Source organism: Tachysurus fulvidraco, chromosome 19, assembly GCF_022655615.1.
Source record: "Tachysurus fulvidraco isolate hzauxx_2018 chromosome 19, HZAU_PFXX_2.0, whole genome shotgun sequence".
Taxonomy (NCBI): domain Eukaryota; kingdom Metazoa; phylum Chordata; class Actinopteri; order Siluriformes; family Bagridae; genus Tachysurus; species Tachysurus fulvidraco.
In genome coordinates, this window is record NC_062536.1 from 4,894,635 (window position 1) to 4,913,853 (window position 19,219).

Here is a 19,219-nt window from a genome sequence, read left to right on the forward strand (position 1 = left end):
ATAATAATAATAATAGAATCTCCGTCTCTTTCTGAACCCTGCATGATGACGTCATCGATATCTATGGATGACGTGTCTCAAATCTACGGAGGCGGAAGCGGAAGTAAACGTGTTGCTGCTTGACCAATAACTCTGACTCTACATCAAACGCAACATCAATAGTCCATGTAAGTTCTATTCTTTTATTACACAAGGATATTTACACGTTTATTTTAAGTGCTTCTTAAAGCGATAACATGCTGGCTGTAAAGATGCCTTTTAAATATCTCACCAGACGTTTATTTAGCTAGTTGCTAACGGCTTGTTAAAACAAAGCTACTGTTCGCTTCCCGGATACTGCAGCTTTTTTATACTGACTGCATTAAGTTTAGTCATTACTACATTGTGTATAAGTGAATGTACACTAGGTTTCTGCACCGAACACAAATACTGATGTGTCCTTTGTGAACGAGTCGGCTCTTTTCTGTTGTGAGCCGACTCTCTTATGAGTCGGATCTGTTTAGAAATTGTATTTTTTTTAAAAATAATTATTATTCTTATTATTATGAAGCAGAGTTCAAACACGCACATACACACACGGCTTCAAACACCGTTAAGGAAAGACGAATATTTATCACTCGTAATATCGCCCGGTGAAAATATAAACGAGCCATTTGAGTACCGAAAGAGTCGAATCTTTTTAGTGAGTCAAATCAAATGATCCGACTCACTGAAAAGTGTCGGATTTGTGTCATATCACTAAACCAAAATCAGAATGGAGTTAATCACTTATTTAGTTTCTATGTTTACATGATCCATGCAGTAGAGTGTAGTGCATTAGTGCTGTTATTAATTATTTTCACAATTACAGTTATTGTTATTAATCCCACAGCATGGTGACAGACGTACAGCTTGCCATTTTTGCCAACATGCTGGGAGTGTCACTGTTCCTGCTGGTGGTGCTCTATCACTACGTGGCTGTCAACAACCCTAAGAAGCTGGAATGATTATTACATCAAGACAATCAGAAGGTAAAGGTCCTCTAGTTCTCTAGGACTCTTTAATAGATTCAAGGCACAAGTCTGAAATGCTTGAATGCCAAAATTACATTTTATCATCACAATATTTGTGATTTTTAGTTGACCCAAGTACATTGCACAGATGCATATTATATGAACACAATAAGCAAATCTTTTTTTGTACATTTACACACTCGCTATTGTTTTTCGCTTCCTCTCTTTAGGTGAACGTTTGTGACTGGGGACCACCGATGGGGATGATGCAGCCTGTAAAATTGTTTTGTAGGAAAATGTTAATAAATCTGTAAATGTTAAACCTGACTTGTCTTGTTCGGTTACCAAGCAAACAATGTCTTCTTGAATCTGATGGAGGATACACTTACTTGGAAGGAAAACCAGACAGGATGTGCATTTTCACTGCGTGAATAAAGAGTGGCTTGTATAATAGGGTGTTTTAAAGAGGAGCTTGTAAAACACTACAAAAAGAATATACACATTTCAGACCTCTTATGTATTCATGCATGAATTCAAAGCATACGCTGAGATTTTTTTGTTCTATTGATGTCACAATTGTGAAAAGTCAGAGTTTATTACAAGACAGAAGAGAACGTTGTCTCCTGCTCATGGTTATACAGTATTATACTAAACAAAGAGAAATCAGATAGGATGCATAATCGAACCCTATCAAACGATTATCATACAGCCGACGACACCGTTATGAATGTTCATGATGTTCGTTTTCGTGAGGATGAAAAGGGAAAAGTGGCTCAAACCAGTATCACTGGCCAATCCTTTCATGAACAATCAAATTGTTATGTCTTGTCATTTATATTACTAATTACATAGTAAATAACACCAAACCACACACTTTATACACACACATCAAGATAAACACTGTTGTGGAGGATGTTCTTATGCTTATTAGAAAAGAGAAATACAATCCAGGGTGTTACCATCTCACATAACTATTTTAACTCATATCCAGCAACCTGAAGATAAACAAGGTGCATGAAAATGATTACAGATGTAAATATATGACTTGTCCAAAAAGCGAATGTGTTGATTAAATTCTGCAAAAACCTGATATAGCAGCTGAAGAATGGCAAAGAGATTATGATGATGATGATGTAGAACATGTACTGTGAATAATAGATGATTTGTTATTATCTGTCCTGGGTTTTTAGACAGTGAGTTCAGATTTATTTAATTGTTAATGGAGTGAAATTCATGATTCTGATTTCATGATTTATTTACATACTGTTCATCATAGATACACAGGCATGAGTGGCAGGTATTGTGTGTGAACTGCTCCAGCTCCTGACAAACACTGGTCCAGCATGACAATGTCCCTGCACACAAAGCCCCTGAGCTACATGAAGACACGTTGTGCTAATGTTGGAGTGTAAGAACTCGAGTGTCCCGCACTGAGCCCTGACTCAACCCCACTGAACACCTTTGGGATGAACTGGAACACTGACTGAACCCGAGACCTCCTCACTCTTACACCATCGGTGTCTGATCTCACTAACGCTCCTGTAGCTGAATGATCACTAATCCCCACAGACACACTCTATAACATCAGTGTCTGATCTCACTAATGCTCCTGTAGCTGAATGATCACTAACCCCCACAGACACACTCCAACATCAGTGTCTGATCGCACTAACGCTCCTGTAGCTGAATGATCACTAATCCCCACAGACACACTCCAACATCAGTGTCTGATCTCACTAACGCTCCTGTAGCTGAATGATCACTAATCCCCACAGACACACTCCAACATCAGTGTCTGATCTCACTAATGCTCCTGTAGCTGAATGATCACTAATCCCCACAGACACACTCCAACATCAGTGTCTGATCTCACTAATGCTCCTGTAGCTGAATGATCACTAATCCCCACAGACACACTCCAACATCAGTGTCTGATCTCACTAATGCTCCTGTAGCTGAATGATCACTAATCCCCACAGCCACACTCCAACATCAGTGTCTGATCTCACTAATGCTCATGAGTAGATGTGTTCACAGATGAGTAGTGTGTTTTAATAACATTAAAAAGCAAGTGTGATGGTCAGGTGTTCATGGTCATGCTGTAAATGTGTTTAAATACTTTTGTCTGTATAGTGTCCTACATGCTATCTCGCCATCGTATGCATATTACAAAAAGAAAAAGTCCTGCATTCTCATTATACATCTCACATTCATCGATTTGTCACATCACGTTCAATTCAGATGAACAAATGGCATTGTTTAGATTCTATCCCTTAAACACTATTACACCAGACTGGTCAGATGTATAGCAGCTCAGGTCAGTCATGGATGTGTGGAATTAATAAAATAAATGTTTAAATAATTTTAAAAAAATATGTATATGCAAACTCTCTAAAGGATATAACTAGGATATAACTACTATATAACTCTAAAGGATATAACTGCTATAACTAGTAAGTGATCAAATGTGATATGAAGCCATTTCTCCAATACAGGAATACGATGATTGGTCCGTCGTGTGGAAAAGTTCATAAAGCCGTGACGCTGTCATCTTATATGCGTTAGTTATTAGTGTTTATTTACGCCGTGCCATCGACCTGTCGTGTCACGCTGTGAGTGAGGGAATGTCATGGATATTTGGAGAAGCAGGTCAGGTCTCTGTGCTCTGGGAAACGCTGCTAGTTACAGGCCAAAGCTCCGATTGTGCTGCTTCTGGATTGTCATCCTGCCAAAAACAAGGCAGACTGTCTTCATTTAATATATAACAGGATATACAATATTTACTTATAACATAGAAGCTCGTACATACTGTAAAAGGAGCACATTATAAATGTGGTAAGATACAGTACACCGTTTGAGTTTATACTCCTAAAGTGTAAGGCAAACTATCATCTTCTTTGGTTCACTCCTGAAGAACTAGTTTAAACTTTTCTTCTACGCAGAAATCTAGTCATTAATCCCAGAATAACGGAAGAGTGTAAAGTCTCTCTGGCCAGTTTGAGATGAGTTTATTTCAAGGTTTTAATGTGTGTTTAAAAGACAATGATTTTATTAAGGATAATTACACTTTTCCTTCAATAAATTCAGAACAAAAGGCAAAGGCACGCAGAATATAATGCATTTTTTATAATCCATCCTTAACCTCTTGAGACCCGAATGTCCGCATATGAGGACATGACATTTTCTCACAACTTCATTGTCTATATATATTTATTGTACCAACCTTATATGAGGACTGTTAGGTATAATTCTTTTGCGAAACTGCTTCCCTGAAAACACTGATAGTTATAACAGTCAGTAAAAATTGTAATGTACACAACAGTAGCATGCGGGTCTCAGGAGGTTAAAGTGGTCGTAATTACAAGAGGTAGTTTTTTTTTTCACTCCCAGAGCTGTGTGTGTGTGTGTGTGTGTGTGTGTGTGTCTGTGTTGTTTTACCTGTTTAGTTGTGGTGTCTGTCTTGTCCTCAGAGCTTCGGGAAGGGTTTCTCAGCAGAGCTTTTGCCACCAGGTGCAGCGCGGTATGATCTGCCCCCAACACACCACATAATAACGTCACTCGTCATGTAAAGACTAGAATTTCTGATCACAGCTAATCGAATGAATAAATACATAGTTCTAATAAAGTCTGTATGGATTTCCTCGATTTGTTTAAAGAATAATTTAAATTTGGTTTAAACGTTAGTGTGGGAGCTCCCTCACTACTCTATGAGAAAGAAAGAAAGACCCGCACTAATAATGTGATAATAAAGTACAGACCTGTTAGATGTTTTTTGAGACTGGGTTTGACGAGCTTCCAGGCTCTTATAGTAGGACTGTCATAGCACGATAAATGAGGTAGAGGACGATAGGAAAGCTCTGTTTTAAGCACCGGGATTCGACTCGGTCGGAAATGCAGCTCGCTCCTGAAACCGTGGAGACTGACAGAGACGACGGAGTCAATAACAAACCTATTTGTGTCCTACTACATGTCTGCAATATAAAAATGAACCGTGATACCGTTTACACTCAATGGATGAGATACTGTTTACAGAGGGCTCCTTTAGAGAGATCTGAAAAGAGAAAGAAGGCTGTAAGTTCCTTTTAATTGATACATACGGGTATCATGCAGGCATACAACATGCAGACAATACAACGACAGCAACAAGGGCATTTAAGCATCAAACTATAAAGGAGGCTTAAGAATGAATAAATATAGATTCATTACTGCACATAAGTGAGAAGCCTTAATTATTGTATGTTCTACCTGTGACAAGCTCGTCGTCTGTAGTGCAGGAAATGACTGAATGGATCCTGGACCGTCAATCATGATGCCACTCCCAGTCCATGTAGAACGATCTTTTCTCTGTAACGCTGGCTGAGAACGAGCATCTGTGTTTCCTTCATCGCCACAGGAAAGAAAAAGACGAATGTTATGACAACCTTTTGAGAATTTCGGAAACTCATCCAATTTCTGGACAAATTCATACTTCAGCCATGAATTTAATTCTCACGCTGATTGGTTCTCCAAACTATATAAACTATAAACTGTATAAATGCCTAAAAACTATTTTTTGTATGTAAACATTTAAATGCTTAAACTTATAACAAACCAATAACGAATCAATCAGTCAATTACGTAAGAGCAGTGAGATGTGTGAAATCATACAGATACAGTACAGGTGAAGAGCTTCAGGTAATGCTAACATGAAAATGTGATCTTGTGGAATAACTGTTGCTAACAGACAGGCTGGTTTGAGTATTTCTATAACTGCTGAGCCCTGGAGACTGTAATCTACAGTATGGTTGATATAGACAACTATAGTGGACAGAAAAGCATCTCAGAACACACAATACATCAAACCCTGAAGTGAACAGACTGTAACAGCAGGAAACCACGTCAGGTTCCACCAGCAAAGAACAGGAATCTAAGGCTATAGTGGACGCACAGTCTCCACTCCGTTCTGGTGGTGATGGTACAAAGTACATACAGTATCGAGCACCTTAATACCAACTATACATGGTTTGAAGCCTGTGTGTGTATTGTTCCTTACCATATGCATTACATGGCTAATTCTAGCACAATAATTCACCAGATGTCTCAAACTTTTCAGGTTTCATGAACATGACAATGAGTTCAGCATTATTAAAAGATCTGGTGTTTGGGATGCGGAACAACGAACGGTCCATAATTTAAAGAAACGTTTCTTTGATCTCAGGGAATCAAGTGGCATGAATCGGATTTCCTCCCGGTATTAGTACAGTGTCACAAATAAAGTGGCTGTTGTGCGTGTATGTGAGCTGCAGAGATTGTAACGGGCTTAAACACGGATGCCAGGCTCTTTAATAACAGATTACAGCGATGATCTTGTATTATAGAAAAAGCATGTGGTTAGCTATTGTTATGTAATTAGCAATTACAAAATGTGAGAAACTCAGCTTGAACAGATGCTCACAGCGCTAAGGTGCCATATATATATATTATATATATATATACTGTATATAGACTTAATGTGAGGTTCATGTCATTTCTTTACTGAATAAGTACTGTGTGAATAAGCTCAATTTGCTATGTTCTGGTTGTGTGCTAACATTGCTAACACATTGACGAGCTAGCTACTAAAACACAGATTATACAAATCAATATAGTTTAATAAGAAATGGTTTTGACTGTAATATTTTTGTTGGCTAGGAAAAGAGCTTCCTGATGCTCCTTCTTATAGCCTCAGCTATCTGTTCTACTCCTGTAGAAAGACAGTAACACAACATAGGCTTTAAAAGCAGACAGTTAATTAAGTTCGTTCTCGGGAACTCGGGTGCTGGAAACGTTGCTCCAAACAATTTGTTTTTATTTATGTCAAAAATGAGCTTAAGATGTAATTTTTGAGATTCATATTTTCTTCCTACTACCTTATAGTATAGAAAGTGTGAATAGTAGTGTGAGAAGCAGCACTAAAGAATAGAATAGTTAAAGCAAGAGCAGTAAAGTTTCAGGACCTGAGGCAGAGCAGAAACCCCTTAAAGGTGCAGTGTGTAATATTAAAGTATCTAATCACATTTTTTTTTTTACTGCAGTCGCATTTCATTTCACCAACAACAAAAATGACATACTGCCCCTTTAAAGGAATAAAATAGAAGGAAAAACAGAGGTCAGAGAGATCTCATGTCACCAGCAGTCATGTTTATTCAAGAATGAAAATTTTGAACCACCTCTTCTCTCTTCCAACAGCCCATGTGTGTAATATATAGGTGTGTAATATAAGGTACAGTATAATAAATTACGTAAGTAAAAGCGTATACATACAGTATATGGTGAACATTGGCATTCACACTGCAGATTAAATGTGAAGCACATTTAGTGGTATTGTAGATTTAAAGGCTAAATGTGAGTTTCAAATTTGCTTTAGACACAAACATCAGCAACGACGTCATTACGGACAATGGTTAGTGGTTCAAATAGTTCGGTTTTGCCCTTACGTTTATAATAGTCATGTTACAGAGGGTTTCCCCTTTACAACAGGCTCAAATTAAAGTGAAGCTTGAACCATCAACTGATCTATTAACCCCTTTGTTTTTTTTTTAAGAGAGTGTACAAGAAAGCTACATCCTACAAAGGGAACTGTATTTAGGTTACGGATATAAAAGATGAAGAAGAAAAGAAGGACAAGACCGTTATACTGAGGTGATGCCACAGATGATGACAGCAGGGTGTAGTAAAGCGTTGCATTTCAAAACAAAATCAAACACGTAATCTATTCAGTGAACTGGCTAGCCTATCCCAACTATTCATGTCTGTTGTCTCGTTTAATAATGAAAAAAAACACAGACGTGCACAAATCAGTTCCGTCACAATGGTTCAAATCCAGATTACATAAAACAGGCGAAGGAGGCAAAAGGTGTGACAAAAAAAAGAGGTGATGTACTGTATAGTACGGGCCGGTGAGTTGAATAAAGTGCCTGTGGATTACAAAAACAAATCTCCTCGACTTTGGAACTTCTTGCAGCATGAACGGTATACAAAGCTGCAAGTTTTACCTTAAAATGAGTTCTACTGCATATAAAAGCATTAAATCAATGATCAATATAGATAGCTAGCTTTAGATCACTCGAGATGTTCCCTTGTTAAATCCATAACACTGACTTTATAGTTCTTAAATGTAGACCTCAGTAAAATGTCTTGGGGACAAACACGGATCACTCGGCACGACTCGGCTAGATCAAGTTTTCCCTCCTCTATGTAGTTTAGATGCCCGGAGGATGAAAACGAACGAATTCAAAAGCGAGCCGAATAGAATTTTGAAATGTGTCTTGCTAATTTAAATGAGTACATTTTCAAAACTACATACAGAGTGGTGTATTTAAAAAGGTTTACACATCTACACAAAATGTAGCCATCTACCAACAATCTGAATAAACATTTCTAAACATTACACCTGCCATACATAAAACATGTACAGAATTACACACACATCACACACACACACACACCACACGTTCGTACATCATAAAGCTGACACATGGTGAAACAGCTAGAGGTTTTAGTGAAATTTCGCACACTGATTCATCAACAGTGAAATAAAACTGATTCATGAACAGATTCATGAAGTGAATCATGATTCGTGAACAGCGAATCGTGATTCGTGAACAGCGAATCGTGATTCGTGAACAGCGAATCATGAATTCCACACCGATTCATGAAGAGTGAAATAAAAACAGTGCTTAAACAAACTCTTCTAGCTACTGTATGAGTAACAATTATTGTGACTGGCAATTATTTCTTACTTGAGAAATTTTACTGTGCAAATACACACAGCGAACACTCATCATTGTAGTCCACATGAATGGAACTGACATACAATGCTGTTCAGTTCATGATGTAATGACTTTAGATCTAGAAATTTGACATTATGCTACAGTATTAATATTCTGGCATCATAAATACAGTGTGTCAACATTAGGCACTATTTAACCACAGGAAGGTAGCTAGACTAAAGACGTTCCATATGTCCTAGTACTGGGATTTTTATATATTATATATATATATATATATATATATTGCAATCTGAATGGCAAAGAAAATAAATAATTAAAAAAAGACAGTCAATAAAATTCAAACATTAATTGACAAGAGAAGAAAAGTGCAAGAATGCATACAGGAGAAATGATTCATCAATGTGCAGGAAATAAATGTTTCTTTAAAAAAAAAAGACAGTAACACACACACACACACACACACACACACACACACACACACACACACACACACAAATACAGTTGTTATGCACCATTTTGTGTTCCCATTACATTCAGTCACAGGCATTGAGTATGTGTTTCATGTTAACATGATCAAAGTGCAATGCTACTAAAACAAAACCAAGACTTATTATTTGCATGATTTTACAAAAGCTTTCAAATTTGAATTTTACTGCCAACAAACATATTCATAGCTTTGTGAATCACTGCCCCTTCTGTCCAAATTAAAACCATTACAATTGCCAATTAACAGGTAATGGTTTCCTTCACAATCTGACACACAGACACACTCACAACGCTCTCACAACGCTCTCACAACGCTCTCACAACACTCACTACACTCACTCTCACAATGCTCACACAACACTCTCAAAACACATACTCTCACAATGCTCACACAACACTCTCAACACTCTCACAACGCTCTCACAATGCTCTCACAACGCTCACACAACACACTCACAACACACTCACAACACATACTCTCACAATGCTCTCACAACGCTCACACAACACTCTCACAACACATACTCTCACAATGCTCACACAACACTCTCAACACTCTCACAACGCTCTCACAACACACTCACAACGCATACTCTCACAATGCTCTCACAACGCTCACACAACACTCTCACAACGCTCTCACAACACATGCTCTCACAACACATACTCTCACAATGCTCACTACACTCTCACAACACATACTCTCACAACACACTCACAATGCTCTCACAACACACTCAACACTCTCACAACACATACTCTCACAACACTCACACAACACTCACACAACGCTCACACAACGCTCACACAACGCTCACGCAACGCTCACGCAACGCTCACGCAACGCTCACACACACAGTCATGCACACACCAGCCAGTTAGTCTTGCTGTGCTGGCTGTGTTGTCTGAGTGTCCCTGAGGCAGGTGTGGTGCAGAGAGCTTAGTTTGGTGAGCAGGCCGGTGTGGGAGTACAGACCTGCCGTATTGATGGAACAAGAGGCTGACCCCGCCCCCAAGGAGGAGGAGGGGGAGGAGGAAGAGGAGGAGGAGGAGGAAGAGGAGGAAGGGGAGAGCGGGGGACGTGCTGGGACGGCTTGGCTGTTGCTGGGACAGTGGAGTGAGAGGCGTTGCCCGAGTTGGTGTTGGCGCCTCTTCTCCAGAGCTTTCGACTCTACGAGGACAGATATATGAGATGCACCTGGGTGACACACTGCACACACAGTTATGCATAAATTCAAATGTATGGAATAAAAACACTGTCAATAATAATCATACGTAATTCAATGCATGTGTGTGTAAATTATAATTTTGCGGAGTCGGATCCCAAAATTTACGGCCACGACAGTTTACACACACAACGCTTGTTTTCACAACACATCTTTTTCACACACAAAAACGGTCTGCGGAACAACTGTCAAAAATACGTCATCACGTTCACAGACATTACTATCCGAGGGAAGATGAATCGATTCCACGAAGTGCGCATGCGCCCCGCCATCTTTTAAACCACTGGCGCCGAAATGGCGGATAAGCAGCCAAGCGCTCACTCATCGTCTCAGGTAAGTTGGTTTTTCCTTCCAAATTCGGACATGTTTAAGGGTTAGTTATCACTAATAACAGAGAGGAGTAATATTACAGAGATAGGTTAACTATAGTAAGTAAGATTAGCTCTCAGAGTAAGGTTACATTAGGTGCTTAAAGAATACAGCTGTGTAGGAGGTCATCACTGCAGTCTGTAGCGTGATGAGATAGGCCTACATAAAAGAATTAGCAATTTTAAGTGTTAACTTACTAACAGCTGTGTACATGCACTGGAATACACAGGTCATGCAATATGTGTTCACTGCTTAAGTGTTAAAGTCATTTTTATTGTTTATCAGGTTCCATTAGGTGACATCTTGCACTCAGCCCAGAATCTGGTGTCGATGTTGACCGACTCCTTAAGTGTTGGAAATCAGACAATGGGGAACCAGTCCAATATCAGTGGACAGTCAGCACAAGAAAGAAGGTCCAAGTCAAATGGGCAGTCAGTGCAGTCCAGGAAATGGCTAGGTGTGAGGTGTGTGTGTGTGTGTGTGTGTGTGTGTGTGTGTGTGTGCGTGTGTGTCTTTTATGTAGGCCTATCTCATCACGCTACAGACTGCTGATCCGCCATTTCGACGCCAGTGGTTTAGAAGAGGGCGGGGCTCATGCGCACTTCGTGGAATCGATTCATCTTCCCTCGGATAGTAATGCCTGTGAACGTGATGACGTATTTTTGACAGTTGTTTCGCAGACCGTTTTCGTGTGTGAAAAAGAGGTGTTGTGAAAACAAGCGTTGTGTGTGTAAACTGTCATAGTCGTACATTTTGGAGTTGTATTTGAACAAACACACAAAATCTCGTATATGTAAACTGTCATGGCCGTAGATTTTGGGATCCGACTCTGCAAAATTAAAATTTACACACAAATGCATTGAATTACGTACGATTATTATTGACAGTGTTTTTATTCCATGCAAATGGAGTAGGTCAGTCCTTAAAAAATAGAAGCTCCATCACTAACAGGTGCATCCTTGAATCGGCATGCATAATCAATTCTCTGCTTTGAAAACAGACATGTCCTCTGTTACACTGCTTCTCAATCCGCTCCTGACGTAACACACTTTAGCATTTCCCATCCTCCAATTAACCAAGTTCATTGTACTACTTTATTACTTTAAACATGTAAATTAGATGGGAAGTTTAATCGGGTGAATTGGGAGACAGGGAGGACATTGGCATGCACATAAAGCTGAGTTTCTTCTAAACCAAAAATTTAGAAAGACTCTCTTATTGCAGGGTTTCTCAACATTTTATAGCCGTGTAGATCTTTAACTAAACGACAAAAATTCCATGGACATAGAAATTTATAAATAAAAAAAAAAAACCTAAACTTTTCACCAAAAGAACTTAAGTCTAAACTGCAGACCAACTTGTTTTTGAGTGATTCGGGTTTGGATATTTAACAGCGGTGTCTAGTGGGGGTTCCTGATCCAAGAACACTAGTGCTGTGTGCTGTTATTCATGCATATTCTTTCAAATATATTCGTATGTCAGAGCGCCAGAGCACTCTCTCACCTCTGACTGGCCCCAAGGCTTTGTGGGCAGGTCTATGTGTGCTGGGGGTGTTTCCAGAACTGCTCCAGCCAAACGTAAAGCTAGGGGAACTCTTCAGCTGTGGAGATGTCTGCTTGTTGCCAGGGATGCTGCCGTTCCGCGTGCCATGGCTGCGACTCCGGCTAAGGGAATTCTCCGAAACAGAGCTGCTCAGGCCTCTGACACATAGAGAGAGAGTCCAGTGGAAAAAGGACCCGTTATTTCTTTTAACAAAGGGGTAGAAAAACAGCATATACAACATAGATGAGAATTTAGGTGGATAGACAAGCTTTGTTCAGATTGTCCTCACGCGCATTTCGGAGGGCCGGGAGCCTTGTTTACATTCTTGCGGCTGTTGGAGACCAGGCCTTTGCTGTTGCGCACATGTTTGAGCAGTGATGCTCGTAGGTTCACCAGGTTGCTGTGCTCGGACAGGACGAGCCTCGGCCATGGGTTACATTCAGCCATGTCCAGCGCTGCTATAGCAACTGCACGGCCGACCTGGAGAACAAAGACAGGAATGATCCCCTAAGAAACCTGACACCAGGATGAGACATAGTATGATGCACACAAATTATGAATGGGTTCTTTTACCTGTTCGTACACTTCAGGTGTGTATTTGGGAGGGAAGGCAGGAGGAGGAGGAGGAGTGGCACGGCCGTTGTCATGGCAGGCGGGTGGAATGGTGTTGACTGAACGGCCTGTGTTATAGTTACACTCCAAGGTGTAACTGTACAGAGAATAAAGCAGATGTTACCGGGTTACTGTTTATATCACAGAGTAACAATGCTCGGCATGAAATCCAGACAACTTTAAATATATATAGTACTATATATTTAGAATAAATAATAATAATAATAATAATAATAATAAAAAACCCTAGTGTGTTACCTGTGAACTACTCCAATAGCCTTGTGTATGGCGACTCTGCCGCTGCCCTCTTTAGACTGACCATCACGCTTGTCACGTGCATACATGTTCTTCTCTGAGAAATTACAGCCAAGGAAGTCAAAATGGGCCGAGTTCAACGAGATCAGCTTTGGATACATCAGGTTCTCCACCTGAACACAGATAAAACAGCATGTTATTGTATAGCACTGTATTGTACAGAATACATAAGAATATATTCATATACACACTTACTTGCTGATTCTCATCAGGCAGATTGTTGCCATACATAAAGCATCCTCTTTTGGAGGCGTGGCCATGTAGATCTATGTAATAGGCCACTCCGCTTTCCTGTGGTGGGATCTGCTCGGTTGGGGTGAGGTTAGAGACGCATGCGTCACTCCGGCTTGGAGTCGAGTCATTCTCATCGCCTTGTCCAAACTTGCCCTTCACTCTGCCTTTACTCTCCCAACTCTCATCCATTTGCATGGGTATCTGCGAGAGGTCAAGAGTTGGGCCCTCCAATCGCTCCACATCGTTGCGGCAGTTGAGGTAGTGTTCAAGTTCAAGAGGCGTGGTGAGGAGTGGGGTGGCGGTGGTGTTGGACTGGTTGGAGAGTTTAAGTGCCGAGGGAGAGCTGGGTTTAAGGCGGTTGTGCCGGTGATGGTAGAGGAGGATGGATTTGGCTCCGTAGATGGAGGGGTGAAGCTCAGCACTCGGGTTCATATACTGTCGGTTAAGATTGACACCACGTGAGTCCGTCCTTATAACCCAACCGTACACAAAAAAAAAAACAACAACACAGATACACACGTCATGTAAAGCACCTTCTATAATATAGATTTATTACTTCGACTAAAGCTAAAATATTTCTGGACCCAATTAAGTCTTAAACTGAACTAAAATGATCCAGAAACAAAACCCGTGTTACCAACCTGTAGTGACCTCTGACAACTCCATCAGGATTGAGCATGGGAATGAGCTTAAAGACAAACAACCGGCACAGCATTTGTGCCCGTGGGTCTTCCTGATTCAGAATGAAGTTCAGGAAGCCATTAAAAACATAGCTGGAGGGCGTCTCCCCGGGGTGCACCCTGCTGCTGATGAAAAACACCTACACACAGATACACGAATACAGAACATTTATACACAACCTGGCAGAGAATCAACAATGGGCTAGAGTGATACGGCAAAGTGACGTGAAGTGGAATAACCGAAGTATAGACATTTTTACACCAGCAGCATTAAGCGCTGATGGCTCTTAAAGTGATACAAGCATTTTAGTCAAGCTTAGTTCAATTTTATTTGCAACGGACAACAGACAATGTCACATAGCAGCTTTCTAAAAAAAAAAAAAAAAAAAAATAGGAAAAAACCTTGAGAGGAACCGGACCCTTTCACTTCTATAACTTTGTTATACAACAATGGCAAATGTAATCCTAAGCCATCGCAGCGAAAGTGTTTGTACTGACTGTGGTCCGAAGCAGTCTGGTCTTTAGAGATAGAGTTGCAATATAAGAATGAATACCCGTTTGCCAGCAAAGCGGTGTGGTCGTGGTGTGCTGTGGTCAGGAAAGAGTTTCTCCAGTCTGGGTTCTCTCTCCTCCAGCATGCCATGGCAGGAGGTCACAGTCAGCAGGTCTACTCTGTGCCCATCCAGAGTGTAACACAGCAACTCACGGTGATAATACAGACTGTCTGCCGGGCTAAAAACAGGGAGGAAGAATATAAAAGTGCTGCACAAACCTTGACAAATGTTCTGGAGTTTCTCTCATTTTGTCTGTTATCAGTGAATTACTGAAAACCAATTCATTGGGGTCACTGAGGAAATCATGTAGGAAAAAATCATTTATTGTGTGTGTGTGTGTGTGTGTGTGTGTGTGTGTGTGTGTACCTGCAAGGCCCTAGTGTGTGAGAATGGCTGAGCAGTCTCTGGTCTAGCTGCAAAAGCATGTCCTGGCACTCGGTGTAGGAGAACGGATAGCAGAAAGCGAAGTATGTGATGACTCCTCGCCCTTCCAGCACTCGATGCATGAACGACAAAGTGAACTGATTCTCTGACATCTAGAGAGAAAAAAACAACAAGGACATATTGAAGGCACTCAAATTTCTTTTCAGGTAGTCCGAGAGGTGAAAATAAGCATCAAAATAAGATCGGCAACAAAACCGACATTTTCCTCAGCGTATGATCAGTGTATCCTTACTAGGTAGATATCGAAGGAAAGAAACTAATCCTGTTTAAACATTTTTATGAGTAAGCATAGAAGAGAAGTTTACATGGACACAGTGCACGGAGGACGATACTTTGTTCATAGCACTTTGAGAGACAGGAAATACCTGCTTGCAGCTATAAGGGTTAAAAGTAACCAAAGAATCCAAAGTCACAGTTATCACACAAAGCACAGAGAGTTAAACAGGGGCCCTGTTAGGTTAAACGAGGGGGAATGATCTAACCCCATGATCATGCAACCACGTGGAACTGTAGTGTTAAAGACAGAGGAAAAAACAGACATGCGTACCTCGAACATCGGTCTCTCCCGCACTCTTTCCCAGCGCATTTTCACAGGAAAGGTGCGCACAAATGGAGCCATGCCTTGAGAGTAGAGCTTACTCTGCTTATTCATGTTCATCACATTGATCTTCAGCAGTTTACCCGGCTGCACACCACGTACGCTGAAGTAGAACCATGATCTGCACTCGTACAGAGATAAAGACAACACGGCGCTTTAAGGAAAAAATATGATTTCATTTACACAATGTATCTGCTAGAATTAAGTAAAATCAGTAGGGTCTCCATTCAGAAGAATCGTGTCCCGAAATTTGTTAGCTGCCCTAGTGAGTGTGCGTCCTGTATTTATGTTTTAGGGTAATTGTATTAATTACTAACATGACTAAAGTATGTAGACTCCAAACCATCACACCCAAATGTGCTTTTTTGAACACCCCTTTTCAGATTTATTCCCTGTGTATGTTGTTATAATGCGCTCCATTCTTCTCTTCTGTGAAGGCTTTCGACTAGATGTTGGAGCGTGGCTGTGGGGATTAGCGATCACACTGATGGTGTAAGAGTGAGGAGGTCTGGGGTTCAGTCGGTGTTCCAGTTCATCCCAAAGGTGTTCAGTGGGGTTGAGTCAGAGTCAGGGCTCAGTGCAGGACACTCCATTTCTTCCAGTCCAACATTAACACACTGTGTCTTTATGGAGCTCAGGGGCTTTGTGTACAGGGGCATCGTCATGCTGGAACAAGACGTCTCGTAGTTCCAGTGAAGGTAAATTATGCATGATGGTCGGATGTCCACATACTTTTGGCCGTATAGTGTAGTTCAAGATTATAACTTCAGATGCCTTCGCCATCTACTATTAAAAAATTTCAATTGACCAGGGTGAGTAAATACAGCATTCTTACCGATTCCCATTCTCAAACTCGGTGTCTGCGCAGTCAGGTTTAGTCCAGACGTTGAACTCGTAGTCGAGGTGTGAAAACGAGCTTTTCTCAGCATCACGTTCAGGCACCTCCACCTTCTCCACCCGGCCCAGATTCCCGGAGTCAAATCGCGAGCTGAACACCACATTCCCAAAGCGGGCCTCCATGACCAGAGCTCTGGGCTTAGATCACTGCTTAAACATGCTGCGCCTTGACAGTCTCTCACAAACACACCTCACATCTACTGCTCACATCTGGTGGACATAGACAGGACACTTCAAATCTAGATCGTACGGCCTTAAAATCGCATCTTTAGGAAAGACAAGTTGATTTATACATATTTTTAAATGAACAACATTAATGCATCAGACACTCACTAGGTCCTTTCTTATTTGTTTACCTTTTAACTTCCAACTTGTTCTTTTCCAAAGGATATAAAGAAAGAGAGACAGGCGCTACAGTTGAACCTAAAGAGAAGGATAAGAAAAGAAACTTTTATTAATCCCTTCTGTGGAAATGAAAGTGTTGCTGATGAAGGATGATAAGAATAGACAGAGTACTGATAAGATGGATATGAAAATGTGTGAATATGTGACTTTTACACTATGAGAGGAGGAAGCAGTACGACCTGCGCACATATGGCGACTGCAGAATTTGTCAACCGTGGTAGTGATGAAAGATAATTATTATTTAAATAACTAATGATAACAGATAAGAAAATGCAATGCCCTATTATTCAAATCTTAAAATAGTAACAAAACATAAAGGAAAGAAAAAATACAAAAAAGGGGCATCGAGCAATACGATTAATTTAGAAAAGAGGAATTAAATTACAGTAACAGCCGTGTAAAAGTCTATAGGTTTGACAGCTTTTCGCCTCGTGAGTCCTTTTAAAGTTTTAAAATAAGTTTTCATTTCCGGCTTAAAAAGGAAAATGTTTGCTTTCTTTTTTTAGACCACTTTCCATTTATTTATATGCAACTTTACAAATAAAATAAAAAGATTTAAAACAAAAATATGACATTTCGCCATTTTTACATGCCTCATATAAAAAATAACGCATATTTTTTCTGTATATTCATTTTTGTCCCACACAATGATTCAAAAAACATGTTCGACATCAATAAAAAAACAACAACAAAAACAAAACAAGTGCACATACAATCATAAACAAGGTGCAGATTCTGTGTTTATATTACAGAATGTACAAGAACCTTGTTCGATTGTTAGATCAATATACTTCACTAATGCTATTGTTAATGCAATTCTTATTATTATTGTAAATCCAAACCAATATTCTCAATACTCCAGGACAGTGAAGTCACCTATACAATCTATTATTATATTTATTGCCTTGAATATTATTATATAATCTCCTCTAATACAGATTGAATATGCCATTAAAAAGGATTTTTCTTGTGTAAATGTTAGCTTCTCATCAGAGTCCATGTTACATTGCTATCAGCTGGACCACACACAAAGCTGTGTAGTTGTACAGAACCTGAGACATGTTATAGTTGTTATTGTTGATGTAAAGAGACTGACAGCTGATAAACTGCAGTATAAAGCACATCGTGAACAGCGTCAGACAGCTGGGTCACGCAGGCCAGTGCGGTGACAACACGGATATCTTTATCTACTCGTCATTTGAATGCGTGTACGTCAAAGAATAAAGGAAAATACTTAGGAATGCGTCGTATAGCGCCGTGTCTTCGGACGAAATCCGACCGATTTCTCAGAGTCCGCTACGTACACTTCAACACCCAAACAAACCCATTTAGCCGTCTCTGTGTTACAAAAAGACGGCCGCTGATTGGTCCGCTAGACATACAGCGCGCACACAGGATCATGGGGAGCGCTGATTGGTTGGTTTCACGGAAACGCTTCGTGGTTTTAATTTGATTTCAGAAATAATAATAATAATAATAATAATAATAATAATAATAATAATAATAATAATAATAATAAATTATTATAGTAACAATAATAATAACAATAATAATAAAGATAATCTTATTATAGTAACAACAATGATACAAATTATTATTATTATTATTATTATTATTATTATTATTATTATTATTATTAAAGTAACAACAATAATAATAATAATATAGAAGAAGAAGAAGAAAATATTAATAAAATAATAATTTAAAATATTATTATTTTTATTAAAGTAACAACAATAATAATAATATAATAATAAGAAGAAAATAATAAAATAATAATTTAAAATATTATTATTTTTATTAAAGTAACAACAACAATAATAATAATAATAATAATAATAATAATAATAAAAAGATAATAATTATGGCTAAATTAACGTTTATTCATAAAACAAAAAATCTGTAACAAAGTGTGTGCAAAAAAATTTAAGCAGAATAATTTCCGATATTATTTATTGTTTTCCATTATCCTGACAGTAATAATAAAAAATAATAATCATAATAATAACAACAATAATAACAATAATAATAAAATATAAACAACAACAACAATAATAATAAAAATGTAAATAACAACAACAACAAAACAACAACAACAACAACAATAATAATAA

General features: G+C 39.2%; 2 protein-coding genes across 5 annotated transcripts; one reads left to right on the forward strand and one right to left on the reverse strand.

Annotated features, from left to right (window-relative positions):
• The first annotated feature begins 871 nt into the window (after positions 1–871).
• ost4 (oligosaccharyltransferase complex subunit 4 (non-catalytic)) lies at positions 872–1,314 on the forward strand. The gene is made up of 2 exons (XM_027151176.1): positions 872–1,010; positions 1,223–1,314. The coding sequence occupies exon 1, from the start codon at positions 873–875 to the stop codon at positions 984–986; it is 114 nt and encodes a 37-aa protein (XP_027006977.1). The 5' UTR covers position 872; the 3' UTR covers positions 987–1,010; positions 1,223–1,314.
• Positions 1,315–3,544: 2,230 nt separating this feature from the next.
• Positions 3,545–18,483, reverse strand: agbl5 (AGBL carboxypeptidase 5). Of its 4 annotated transcripts, none has more exons than XM_027151671.2 (18): positions 18,340–18,483; positions 17,057–17,123; positions 16,639–16,910; positions 15,753–15,924; positions 15,128–15,297; positions 14,762–14,939; positions 14,169–14,347; positions 13,489–13,996; positions 13,237–13,406; positions 12,940–13,075; positions 12,656–12,846; positions 12,328–12,524; positions 10,206–10,439; positions 5,238–5,371; positions 4,991–5,043; positions 4,751–4,911; positions 4,431–4,519; positions 3,545–3,717 (listed from the first exon to the last, which is right to left on the reverse strand). In XM_027151671.2, exons 3-18 carry the CDS (start codon positions 16,821–16,823, stop codon positions 3,643–3,645), a joined length of 2,832 nt encoding a protein of 943 aa, XP_027007472.2. In that variant the 5' UTR covers positions 16,824–16,910; positions 17,057–17,123; positions 18,340–18,483; the 3' UTR covers positions 3,545–3,642. The 4 variants fall into 4 exon arrangements, with proteins under 4 accessions (XP_027007472.2, XP_047660130.1, XP_027007473.2 ...); XM_047804174.1 differs by having other exon boundaries at positions 16,639–16,931; XM_027151672.2 differs by having other exon boundaries at positions 10,206–10,400; positions 18,340–18,482.
• Positions 18,484–19,219: the final 736 nt, after the last annotated feature.